The 13,954-nt window shown below is 34.9% G+C and overlaps 1 protein-coding gene across 1 annotated transcript in view; it reads right to left on the bottom strand.

Moving 5' to 3' along the window:
- Positions 1-5,702: 5,702 nt before the first annotated feature.
- Positions 5,703-13,954, bottom strand: part of LOC117178605 (adenylate kinase isoenzyme 5) — a 77,465-nt gene continuing 69,213 nt past the window's right edge. The window contains exons 9-11 of the mRNA XM_033370029.1: positions 11,904-12,068; positions 10,599-10,857; positions 5,703-9,247 (exon numbers count right to left, since the gene is read on the bottom strand). Coding sequence (XP_033225920.1) covers positions 9,039-9,247; positions 10,599-10,857; positions 11,904-12,068 — 633 coding nt within the window. The 3' untranslated portion in view covers positions 5,703-9,038. The remainder of the gene's footprint in view (positions 9,248-10,598; positions 10,858-11,903; positions 12,069-13,954) is intronic.

Genomic DNA, 13,954 nt, shown 5'->3' with positions numbered 1-13,954 from the left:
GTTTATGCTACTTTCAAATACGTAGGTAAAACCTTGCTGTCGAGGTGTTTTATTAGTGCATGCAGATCATTGGTGATGTTCATTTTGGGTAGAGAATGCCTTAGTGTTGGTTCTACATATCTGAACTCTAGTAAAGCATGATCAAAATTTCTTTCAAGGAGCTGTAGTTTTTCTGGGATTTCCCTATCCACATCATCGTTATTAATATCCGGATGCGGTTCCAATGGATCCGGTATATGATTTTCATTATCCCTTGCACCTATGCCTTCAGCATCAATCAAGTCTTCGTTGTCCACATCTTCCAAGGCGAGTTCATCAATAGGAAGCTGCTCTTCTACTTCCATTTTGATAGCAGCTATTTCAACAGCCGAAAGCAATCTGTTTACAGATATTGAGCGTTTCAAATCTGCCAAATTCTGCTCATTTATTTTTGTGGCTAGCTCTGGGTCGCTTTTTTAGTTACTGAACCTCTGCTTCTGCCTCTGGTTGTATAAGGCTATCCACCTCTGGAGGATGTTATGGTGTTGGATAATCAATAGGTTGAGGAAGAACATCCTGCTCCTGCTTGACCGTATAACGCGGCTTTCTCTAACTAAGCTCTAACTTTCTCTTCACCTTAGCGATAAGATCTCTTAGTGCGACTTCCTGTATATTAGGATACTTTGCATCAAATTTCATTCTTAAATCATATCTTTTTTCCATTTTCGTTTCAAACTTCGCACGTTCGTAATAGAGATGCACCAATTCCTCTTTCATTGTGGCATCCCAATTGATGCTCTTCCACGGTATTTCTGTCGAGGCGGTTGGTTGTAAATAGCTAACACTAGCCAACGCATCCTCAATAGGCACAGTTATGGCTCCAGGGGCACCCTGGCGATCCTCGGGAAGCGACAAGCGTTTCAATAGCTTTGATATACTCTCCATTATTATTTGGGTTTTGGTGTTCTTCTTAGTCCCTCTCCTCTTCGTTATCAGCTTAGTTGGCATGGAAAACCCTGTCAGTAGCAATGCTACCGCCAGCATAGCCGTCAAAGTCATGAGAGGAAAGCTCAAGTCCTACCGAGACACCAGCGCGATAACACCTTCGATAGGGTTATTATTATTATTATTATTCTGGGTTGAGATTGTAACTTCCCCTGATGCTTGTGTGGTCCCGTTGCGCCCCCTTATAAGCTTTAAGCGTGACTCCAAAACACTCCCCACAGGCAAAAGATCGCAGCCACGCTGTTGGCTGATATTTCAGACTCATTGATCCAGTAACTGCCTGTGAGTGTTACACGTTTCCCCGCAATCGCAGGGCAGTGACAGAGAATATGAGTAAAAGTCTCATTTTCTTTTTTGCACAGACGACATAAGCGACTTTCTTCAAGCCCTATCTTATGCCTGTGATACTAGAGGTTTCCATGTCCTATAAACATTTCTGTTAGGACCTTGACTTCATTCCTTCTACTAAGCTACCCGAAATGCCTATAACTGGCTCGGTTCCAGTAAAAGTTTCCTTTGCTGCTGGCTTTGCTAGCCTATCCGATATCTCATTGCCTCTGATGATACTGTGTCCAGGGATCCGGAGAAGAGTGACTCAGTTTTCTGTCGTTAGCTTATTCCGTACCTCAAAGCACTCGCATACTAATAGCGACGTGGTCGTTTTTCATTCATGGCCATTATAGCGGCCCTGCTATCTGAGCAGATACGAATGTTTTTTTTATTGTAAACCAGTTGTCTCCATCACTAGGCCACAAGTAGACATTTTGTCCCTGAGCATGCTCAGTCTCGGCCTCCTCGCGATGTGGATTGGTATCCGTATTACTGTCGAGATACTGCTATCATTTACTGTATATAATCTCCAGGCCGCCTTCGCAGCTGCGGCCTTTAAGGTGAAATGGAGGGCCTTCAAACCTATTGGTGCCCCCAGGGCCATTGTGGGTGTCGACTTTCAGGCACCAGTGATGCCTCTCAGAATCAGTCCCCTGATCCTTTCCAGTCGAGACTTCACAGTTGACAGTTTGACCCTGCTCCACCAGACCACCGACGCACAGGTTAGCCTGGTTCGCAGAACCGCTGTGTAGATCTACATAACATTCTTAGTGCTTGCTGCATTACTCCGAACAGGGCATCCTCGTCAGGCTCTGAGTATCCCCCGACGAGCAATTTCAGATTTCCAAGAAAGCACCCTAGTTTCGAGAAAGCAGCTTATCCAGTCTAGCCGCCTCTGCTCCTTTCTCGATATCAGTGCAAAAGTTGTTCCAGCTTTTATGCTTTGCCTTACGTATTTCAGTCCTATATTCTTCCCTCATCGTTGTAAATGAGGTCCATAGTTCCTTTATTTTGCCAGAACTGGCACCTCTGAACCTCTCTCTGGTTTCCCTGCGAATCTTTTCGAGTTTCACATTCCACGAGTGTGTCTCTCCAGCCTTTCGGACTTTTGAAGGTTGACAATTACTTTCATAAGTAGATTTGATGGCTTTCGTGAAAATCTCGGCGGCCATCTTCAAGGTATCCACGGCTCTAATTGACCTGGGTGCGCCTGAAATTGCACTTCTTAGTTCCGTGGAAAACTGATCCCAGTCCGTTCTTCTTGGATTTATGAAACATTTAGGGCCGTTGTGTACAGTGGATTCCAACACGAACTCTATCTGTTAGTGATCTGAGAGAGTGGGTTCATTTGAGACTGTCTGCTTCTTGATGTTATCTGTCAAACTACCGGTACAGAGAGTGATGACAATGACTTCCTCTCTGAACGAATTACGAAACGTCGGGATGTTCCCCGTATTAAGAATATCTACATCAGTGGTGATTAGGTATTTCAGTAGGTCATTACCTCTTGAGTTGATATCCGTGCTGCCCCACAACGTATGGTGGGAATTAGAATCGCACCCCGGCAGAAGAGGAAGACCCCTCACCTTGCGGTATTCCACCAGTGTGGATTGGTATCGCTGTCATATGGAGAGTAAGCCGATCCCATGACTAGCCTTCCTATTCCTGTAAGATCCGTGACTATGATAATCAGGTCTCTAGAACGGTCTCAAACAATGGGACAGTATGCAAGCCCTTGGATTTATCGCCTTAGCGTCCCTGTACCAAAAACCAGCCCCCCCTTAACCCCCAATGGTATCTTGAACTAACCAGGGTTCTTAGATTAGGGAGATACCTGTGTGTCTCACACCCATGCGGCTCTAAAATACTGCAGAGGCGCCTTTGATGTGATGCAAGTTAATTTTGGTAATGGTTACACCGGGAGCAGTTACTTAGGTCTGATCCCGATTCTCCTACCCCTGGCTGGTCGCAGGAGCCCTCATCTTCCTAAGGTCTATCGTGCCTGACGATCGTCGCAAACAGCCCGTTGCGGCACTGAAAGAAAGCGCCGCACCGCAAGTAACCGAGAGCGAAAAGTTGGGTCAACTCAACTTTTCGCGCTGCAACCGTCTCGCTTGATCTTGCTTCGGATGTTAGAGGACCAATCAGAGCGTTTAATAAGATCACCTCGTACAACCAAACGTTTGCGGCATGGTCGACACTGAGTTCGAGTGATTTTGCTTTGCATTTGTCTGGATTTTTTTGTTGGTTTGGTGTGTTATATGAGAAACGTTTAAAAATATTTAAAATTAAAGAAAAAAACTGCAAAAGAGCAAATTGCGGGTCAGAGGGATCCATTGTACGGGCGAAAAATATTCGACTGTCAAAGCACGACGAGAAAACAGTTCATTTAATAGTAAGCTCTGATTGGCTGCCGCAACAGCGCCACTCACGACCACTGTAGACGGCTATTCCTTGCGTTACGAAGCCGCATCGCATCGCTGAGTCTTGCGGCGGCACCGCAACGAGCTATATGCGGCGATTGTAGACCAGGCGTTAAGTGGCGGGTTGAATCCCTCAGGGCTTAGGCCGACGGAGGACCACAGCCTTGTGTATCCAAGCTTTAGCCGCTGGGTTAGCTGTCACAAAAAATCCAAAAACCCCTCCCCTGCAGAAGGAGGTCTTGAATTTTGATCAAACTGGATCAAACTGGTTCAAACTGGCTCAAACTGCTCTGTAGTGTGCAGCGAGTCCGGATAGCTCGTATCCGTCACTACCACCGTCAGGGGGTCAGGCCTCTGATCGGCTGTCAGTCAACACCCTGACGACTCACTGTTCGTCGGCTGCTGGACCGTCTTGTGCCTCTTCACAGCCTTAGCCCCCCTCCGGTGGGGTATCCTCTGAGCCCCTTCTTCGCTTCTAAGCCTCAGTGCTGGTTATCGGAGTTGTGGCCGCCGATGTTCCAGGTACCACAGCAGCAACACTAGCCCGATGCGCTCGCCTCTTCTGTCTCCTTTTCAGAAAACCTTTAATGCGTTTCTTTTTATTGGGGGACTGATTGGTCGCTCCCGTTTCCATAGCCTCATTCAGAGGGACCGCCAATCCCTCAGCTCCCGGAAAAGCTGGGGGCACAGACGCCGTCTGAGTTTGGCTTGCCGGAGAGACAGATTGAGAGGAAAGGGTTATGTTAGACCCGTTAGAAACCAACCCCTTTTCCCCTCCGTCTTCTTCTTTCGAGTTCAGATTTGCGTGAGATTGCGTGATTTGCCAACGTGTTATAAGCACGATCACTCTACACCAATGACTTATGGGGGTAGTCGGATTAAACGAGAAACCCAATGAACACCCATTCACAGGCCATCATACCAACGGAGGGCTGTTTGTTAGTCGCTGTGCGGGCCGCTGGTCATTCCCGTGCCGATTCCAAAAACTGGAGATCGATCCGGGAAAGACTTCCACCCTACGAATTACAAGGGCTTACAGTCCCTAGGACAGGATCTTTTTTGGTTGAAATAAATCAATAAACTTTCTGAAGTTTTTTATATGAAATTTTTTTTCCGTTTATAAACGATTTTATGATACAAGATGCTGGTTTTTGAACATTAGTGGTCAAGGAAAATAAAAAATTGGCCGGGGAAAAATCAGGAAAAACAGTGAAATTTTAAAATTAAGTTTTTGCAGTCAGAGGAATTTAAAATTAGTAATTCGATAAAAAGAGATACTTGTTTGAGACTTTTATTTTATTCTATTTGAAAGATACATTCAACATTAAACTAAAATTAAAAACTTTTTGTCCACGGGACAAAAAAAAATTATGTACAAAATATTGGTCATTTTAGAAAGAAAAGTCGATTGCATTTTATTCACAAAAACTTACATTGCTAAATTTGTTGTGAAAAAGTAAGATGACTACATATTTTATTCAAAAGTTTTTTTAAAAATTATTGTGTTTCACATTTCAGTTTTCACATACTCTAATAAGGTCACTTTTCAAACTTACAGCTCCTGTAAAATATTTATAATAATATTTATTTATATTTTGCCGATAGAATATTCAATGTTTTCACATGTAAAAGAGCTATAATTCTGAAAGTGATAAATCAAGCGAGATATTATTAGAATTTAATTTGAAACCCCAGGTGAAAATATTATGTATAGTTTATGTATAGTGTGAAGTATGATGTATGATATATGTCTATTTATTTATACATTTTTGTATAAAACAAATGAATATTATATATAAATATAAAACTTCACACTATGTATGAAATATATATAATTTTTCCGCCTGGGACAGTAAGCAAATATTAAGAAATATTAAACGAAAGATTAACATTGATTAGTATATGATAGATCAAAAATTAAAATTAATATAAAAACATATTTTTCTTCGAATAAAGACAAATGCACCTTATTATTCTAAAGTGGCAATAAATAAATTTTCAAAAAGAAATGATTTGCAATAAAATAATTATTTGAAGTTGTTTTAAACTTAAAAATGATGTAAAATTTATTCCTAAATAATATTCACTAAGTTAAAAACATGTTTCTCAAACTAATTAATACTGAAAAAAGTATCCTCGAAATATTGAACTTTGCTCTCTGAGCCATTAAAGTAATATAATTTTCTATACTATCATTTGTACTTTAAAAATAGCACTATTGCTACATCGCCTGGCTTTTCTTTCTGAACAGTGTAATATAAATCCGCCCGCGGATTAAATCTGAATATGAGTTCATTGTTACAAAATATCTTTTTAATTCATATATACGGAATGAATAGTGTCTTGTCATAAATCTGAATCTGTGAGTTAATAGAACCCAAACAGCAGCTGTCAAGATAGTATAGTGAACCCTAGATATGGGGTCCCCTGATACAGTGCTTCCGAGAATTAATGCCGCGCCGCAAGTATGAGGAAAACGAGCTGCGCGGGGTGAGCAGCGGTCGCTCAGGCGTGAACAAATAAAACTGTTTTACACAAAACGGCACTTTATGTGGGTAATTTCCCACCTCATCCTGCCCCTAAACCGGCCCAGTCTCAGGGGTTCACTGTATTTATATTAATTTTAGAATTAATTAATGCTAATATTTTTGTACACAAACCATAGTAAGTTTAGTTAAACTACAAAATTAATGTAAATAAGAAATATTCCTATAAAGAAAAAAAAGAAAAATGAAAAAAAAAATACTAAAGAGAATTTTGAAACAATGTACTCTTATGAGTGATTTGTAACGAAAATATTTCGTATTGTTTGAAAATAGAGCGTCATCTGCTTATATGTCTATGAACTTATGTTTCATTATTTCATTTTCTGTAACGCTGAGTCGCATTATCATATTTATAATAATTGAGTGATATGATTGCCAAGACTGTATCAATTTTTAATTATCATTCATAAAAAATATATTTTTGATGCTATGTATTTGTAATTTATGTGGGATATTAATTAAACTATTGTGGATTATCGATACAGTCTCGAAAATAACATTTTTTTAAAATTTCAACAACAGAAAAATGCTTCACCAGATCAATCATTCGAATTTCACGTAGAAAACATTCTATCCTTAGGAATTAATTTTCGCACAATATACTCTTACGAAGAATTTTCACTTCGTTTTCTAAACTAAAGTATACACATATGAGTTTTTAAATTAGGCACTTAAAGTTTTAAATTTTCTAAAGTACAAATTACTTTATATCGCTTTCTATAGTTAAGGCTGTCGGCAGTGTATACATCGAGTATACAACCATGAGCATTCATCAGTTACATCTTGTACCCGTCGCATTTTTTTAATCAGGTGTGGGGTTACAAAAGTGAAAAACGTTATTTGACGTCTTCTTCCATAAAAAATATAATTAAGTGTTTAATATAGATAATATATCGTTGATTTAAAAAATTCGACCACCTAAATATTTTATATCGAGATGTGTAATTTAAATTATTTATTCAGTTTGCGTATATGTTCTATAATATTTTATTTCCTAAAAGTGATTTTTGAAAATTTCAGCTTTTGAATTTTCCCGAGTAATAGAAAAGCGCTTATGAAATCCCAATAAGATCTCAAATATAGTCATTCTAAAGTACCGAATGTGAAAGATGAAGTCAGTTTTAATAATGTACATACTTTTCTCAACATTTTTCCCAATCCAAAGAAAGACAACAGTACGAAAAAAATTGAAGTTAATTTTTTTTCCAAAACTTTCACAAGTGTTTATTATGGGATTTATGTTCGAAAAAAGTACTAGTAAAATAATAGAACTAAAATACAAAAACAACTTAAAAATAATGCCTATAGGACAAAAGAAAATGACAAAAGTCCAATTTGTTATGGCGTCCCAAAACCGAGCCCAAAACTAGTTCAAAAACAATCCCAACGAGGAAATTTTTTGGTTGACAAAAGGAATGGAAAAGTTTTAAATATTTTTCTTTAATTTTTTGTAAGCCCAAATTCATGTCTCAAAAGTTTGTGAACAGTCCCGTCGGGTCGTGGAACTTGTTATGGGACAAAAACACTATAAAAGTATAGTCAGTACTAGAAAAATACAATTTTAAATTAATATCTTCAAAACATTCAAAAATAGTCCAGTAAAACAAATTTATGTCTCAAGAAAGTTGAAAAAGAAAACTAATGTGGATATTTTTTCTGACTAAAGTGCTTGAAAGTAGCATTTAAAAAAATTATATTAGTAGTCCAAATTCATATTTTCAAAATGTTCATAAAAACATCTGCTCCAACAACTTTCTTTCGAGAAAAGTGCTAGAAAGATGCAATTTAGCTAAATCATGACTTTTTATGTTTCATTAGACCAAATTCATCTTTTTAAAATGTCACAGAACAGTCATTTCATTGCAAATTTTTTTTGGGGCCAAAGTACTGGAATAGTTTCAGTTATATTTTCTTTATGTAATTATTAGAAGTCTAAATTCATGTCTCCTAAAAGTTCACAATCAGTTTTGCCTGAGAATTTGTTTCGGACAACAGTACTAGTAAAGTGCCACTTATTTTATCTTTATAAGATTTTTACTAGTCCAAGTTGATATCCCAAAAAAGTTCAAAACAGTCTTGCAGGGAAAACTTTTTTTTTACTAAATAATAGAAAAGAACGATATATTAATTTTTTTTAATGTTTGCCAATCCAAATATATCTATCCAAAACTTTTAAAGTCCGTTTTGATGTGGTCACTTTTTTGGGACAAAAATGAAAGAAAATTCACTAATTTTTGGTTTAAATGTTTACAAAAGTGCTTTTTGGTACTTGAATTTTGAGTTATAAATTTTTGTTAATGAAGTGAGACTTTTCCAGTACTTTTATCGAAATAAGTCGTTCTGCAACAGGTTATTTTTGTTTTCGTTACTATATTCCTGATAACATTACACATAAAGTTCTTCTAGAGAATTGTATATGGAGGAATGTTAGGAAACATTGTCTACTGTAGTAATGGATTATCTCATATCCGGTATTTCAATGGGAATTTATTTTGAATACTTACCGGAACCCCTAATACGACTTTTTTACTCGGGTTCCAGTTTTGGAAGTTTGTGTCAAAGCTGAAGTAAATGAAAATGAAGATTTTATATTGGAGATAATTTAAAATGCCACCTGAGTATATTAAACTAAAATTGGACCACGTTCAACCTCTTTCCACTTCTTTCTTTTGCAGTTTCTAGTAACTCTTATCATGATTAAGTCTTTGAAATAGTCTCTTAAGATATTCTTACAATTTTATTAAGAGCAATTTTTTTAGTTATCCACTTCATTAAACATAGATCTCACAGGGTCCCTTCCATTATTCACGTGTCCATTTAAGGGTGCTATCCTATTGTTCCCGGGACCAAAACCATTGGGTAGACGAACACCTCCATTGTTGAGAAGATTCGTAGTTCCTCTAATAACACCATTTTGATGAAGAGGTTGATCAATTAATACTCCTTTGGCTATACGACTACCATCTGCGAACATATTTACGATTTTTAATTTTTAAATTCACATTTTATATCATTTATGTTTTCTCGAGGGGGAAAGAACTCATAAAAATGCGCTCCAGCGGAGGTGGATTACCTCGGATTATCCTGGATTACCTCTATATACAGAATTACTCTGGATTAAATAAAATACCTGCAGATTGCATAGTATTTCTCTAGAATTACATTTTAACAAATCTGTTGATTTTTTAACAAAATAGATCATCTGTTACAATTTTAGTTGATTTCACAACTAAAATAGATAATTTTTCAACTAAATAGTTCAATTATCAACAAAAAAATTAAATTTTAACCAAAAGTGCAATAGTCACATTTTTAAGGTAAAGAATTAACTTTTTAAGTTTTTAAGCAAGAACATTAATTTTTGACAAAAAAAAAACGACGAAGTTTCAACTAAATAGTTAAAATGTCAACTAAAAAAGATAAATTTGTAATAAAAACGGTAATAATTACATTTTTAGTTAAAAAAATGAATTTTTCATCAGCGTGATTAAAGTATTCATCACAATAGTTCAAATTTTAAACAAAAGATGATTTTTCAAGCAAGGATTTCAATTTTCTACAAAGTAGTTACATATTTGATATGAAAATATCAATTTTCAACTGTAAAGGGTATAGTTAGATTTTTAGATACAGCCATTTATTTTCATCCAATGAAATAAATTTTCTACCAAAATAGTCGAATTTTTAACCTAAAAAGAAGAATTTCTAATAAAACAGGTCACTTTTGGAACTGAAAAAGGACTTTTAACGCAAACTGTTGAATTTACTACAAAATTAGATATATTTTCACTTATTATGTAGTGGAATTTTCAACCAAAAACATGAATTTTCAACTAAAAAAAGGTCATTTTTTAACCATAAATAGAATGGACAAATTTTCAGTTATAAAAATTGACTTTCAACAAAAAACAGCAAAAAATTTCTAATAATATAGTTAAAAAGTTTTTCGATAACCAATGTAAATTACTTTGAATTATCTGGATTAAAAATAGATTACTCTGGTTTGTAAGCGGATTGCAGGAAGGTTACATGGATTACCTTAATTACTGTGAATTATCATGGTTAAAAGTGCCTTACATTGGTTTACTTTATAATAAGAGTATTGCTCCAGATTAGAACTGGATTACTCTAGATTACAAATTAATTACTTCAGGTTAGAAGTGGATTACTCCTGAATACTGGGATTACTCCGGATTACCAGTTTGGATAACCGAGTGGTCCAGCCGATTACCAGAGTTGTTTCACCCTCTTTTTGACTAAGTAGTATCAGTTATTTTTTAAAATTATAATTATAAATTCTTATTATTTTACCAACCAAATAATTCATTTGCAAATTGCTTGGCAACTCCATTAGGTAATCGACGTTTAAGATCTACTTCGTCATTTTCAATTTTTTGGCCCCCGCTGGTGTTACTGGGGGCTATAAAGTTTGGGTGGATCGAATTTTGAACTAGAGAGTCTGGGTTTTGAAAACTCTCGCCAGTTTCCTCCCTTCGACGAACCCATTTCATTAATTGATAAAGAGCATTCGCAAATTCTTGCTGAACACTCGCTAATTGTGAATCGCCATCAATCTGGAAAATAAAAAATGTCATTGGTGAATTAATTTTTTCGAAATTCTGTCTAAAATAAGCCCAGGGTGAAGCCTATTTGTCTAGTTTTTAAGTAGATATTGCAAAAATAGTGTAAATTTCAATGTTTTTTTTTTTTTAATTTTCAATAACTGCCGAAATAGTCAACGTTGTTCAATGTTCTTGGGCTCATTTTGAAGCTTTTTTCATCGTATCACAACAGCTTACGAGTATGAATCGTAAAAAATTTCTTTTCGAATTGCAAGAACTTGAAGTTGTAATAAAAAAGTTGGATAAATTTGAAAACATCTTATCTGTAGGCAAATCAGAATAAAAGTTAAATGAATATATATTTTAAGGAACTTACATAGAAAATTCATGATTATATGTTTCATATATTTTACAAAAATATTTTTGTTACTAAAAATAATATTTCAATTTTTCCAACTTTTTTGTTACAAATTCAAGTTCTTGCAATTCGAAAAAAACATTTTTTACGATTAATACTCATAAGCTGTTGTGATACGGTGAAAAAAGCTTCAAAATGAGCCCAAGAACATTGTAAAACGTTGACTATTTCGGAAGTTATTGAAAATTTAAGAAAATATTGAAATTTACACTATTTTTGCAATATCTACTTAAAAACTAGACAAATTGGCTTCACCCTATGCTTATTTTAAATAGAATTTCGAAAACAATCAATCTTTTAAAGCGAAATTTCTTTAGCTGCGGTATAATTAAAGCGATAAATACAACAACAAAAAAACGATTTTTCTAAGTGAACCCAAACTTTGGACCGGTGGTGTACGTATATGGAGCCTTTTGTAGGTTCTCAGTTTTTAATCATAACTTGCATCGCTTCTTTAAAACGGTTTTAGTTAAAGATAAAGTGAATGAGATAAGTTTGTTAACAATAAGATATACATTTTGACCTTACAGATATCGTCTGGAATTCAAAAGCACTAAGGCAGTTGCGGACTTTCCGGTTAGCAATAAATAAATGTAAGCTTTTGTAAGCATACAAAAAAGAAGAAGATAAGAATACTTACGATAGTGAGACGGTTGCTGTTATCCATTTTTCTAATCATTGGTAACGACATTTCTCTAAACAGCTCTAATCTTTTTCTGAATGCAGAAATACTTCCATCTAATCTCCCTCTGCCAAGTTGCAATTGGGAGCAATCTAATAGAACTAAAGGGGGTGACTGGCCAAACTGAAATAGATTTTTTTATTTAATAATAAGAAATAGTTCATTTCATTTAGTTCAATCAAACAGGGTGAAGACAGAGCAGAGAAAACCTGTTACTTTTTTTCTAACGTTACTTTTTTAAGATAAAGTTACTAAAGTCACTTTTCTTAACATTGAAAGGAATTTTCGAGGGCTTTAAAATTCTCAAGGGATTCCAAAAGATTTCAAAGGATTTAAAATATTTTCTGGCTTAAAACAAAATTCTGCATCATTTTCAATGTATTATGATAATTTAAAGGAATTTTAAAGGATTCTAGGATATTCTTAGAACATCCAAGAAATTGTTAATAGCTTTAAAAAGTTTAAAGGGATTTCTCAAAAGATTTTGAAGGGATTTAAATATTTTATGTTATTTTAAAAGATTAAAAGGCATTTTTAGAAGATTCAACTTTTTTTTTTTAATTTCTAAGGACTTAAATGATTTAAGGGCATGTACCAGAATGTAACGTGACTAATTCTTTTAAATAAACTTACTTGTAGAATAATAACTCTAATACATTTTCCGTATCAGATTGAAGTAAAGGAAAGCAATATGAACGTCTGTCAGGTATGGAGAATTAATTGAAATTGTTACTTTAAGAGTAAGTTCGTTTAAAAGAACTGGTCACGTGACAACGTGGTACATGCCCTTAAAGGAATTTAGAAAAAAATGACATTGGGCTTTAAAGAATTTATTCAAATTTCGGAAGATATAGAATTTTTTTATAGGATCTATAAGGTTTTTATGATATTTAAAAAATTCCAAGGGATAATGCGTCACATGCGCCGATTAACCCCGGTTTAAGGTATTTTTGAACATTCAAATGAATTTTCAAGAGCTTTAAGAAACTTTAAGGGAATTCAGTGGATATTACTTGATTTGAAATACTTTATGGTATTAATAGATTTTAGTAACTTGAAGTGATTCCAAGAATTTGAAGGATTTCAGGGCAATTTCGAAGATTCCAATGAATTTTCAAGAGCTTTATTCAATTTTAAGGGAATTTGAAAGATTTCACATGATATTTCAAAATATTTTAAAGGATTTGAAATATTTTAAAGTAATTTAAAAGATTCCAAGTAATTTGAAAGAGCTTTAAAAAGTTTCAAAGGATTTCAAAAGGTTTCATAACAATTAAAATAATTTAAAATATTTTAGAGAATTTTCAAATATTCCAATACATTTTCAAGAGTTTGACAAAATTTCTAAGAATTTGAATGATTTTAAGTGATTTAAACAAACGTTTACGAGATTTTAAGGAATTTACTAGAATTTTGGTAGATACGGAACGATTTCATTGAACCTATAAGGTTTTGGGATATCTTAAGGTTTTTAATGGATTTTATAAGATTTTTGAGAATTGTAAAGTTTTTAAGAACTTCAAATGCTCCCAAAGGATATTAATAAATGTTAGAGTATTTCAGAATATATAAACAGATTTCATGTAATTTCACCGGATTTTAAACAATTTTAATGGAATTCAACCTTCTCAGCATGAAAACAAAAACAAAAACCCAAGACGACTCTCTCGGTTCCAGTTCTACCCCCCCCCCCTCTCCCAACCCTCCCTTATTAACTGAAGTTTTTGGTGGGACTGACGTTAGAACTACAATCTCCACCATATGACGATTTGATACTTAACTTTGAAATGATTTCGACTCAGAAAATAAACTTATTGCATAAAGGTGTTAGTTGGGCGTATAATCTAAACAATGAATAATACAAACTACAAAATAGCGAAACTATGGACGTGAAGAAACTAGATATGTTATATGTGCCCGAAACAAAGAAAAAGGGATGCGAAACTAAAGACATAAAAAACGGCGTGTTGAAAGGCGGATTTGAAATATGGTCAGGAGTAGACTGTGAA

This window comes from Belonocnema kinseyi, chromosome 8, assembly GCF_010883055.1.
Source record: "Belonocnema kinseyi isolate 2016_QV_RU_SX_M_011 chromosome 8, B_treatae_v1, whole genome shotgun sequence".
In the NCBI taxonomy this organism is placed as follows: Eukaryota; Metazoa; Arthropoda; class Insecta; order Hymenoptera; family Cynipidae; genus Belonocnema; species Belonocnema kinseyi.
The sequence above is the reverse complement of the archived record's forward strand: the minus strand, read 5'-3'. Positions and strand labels throughout refer to the sequence as shown.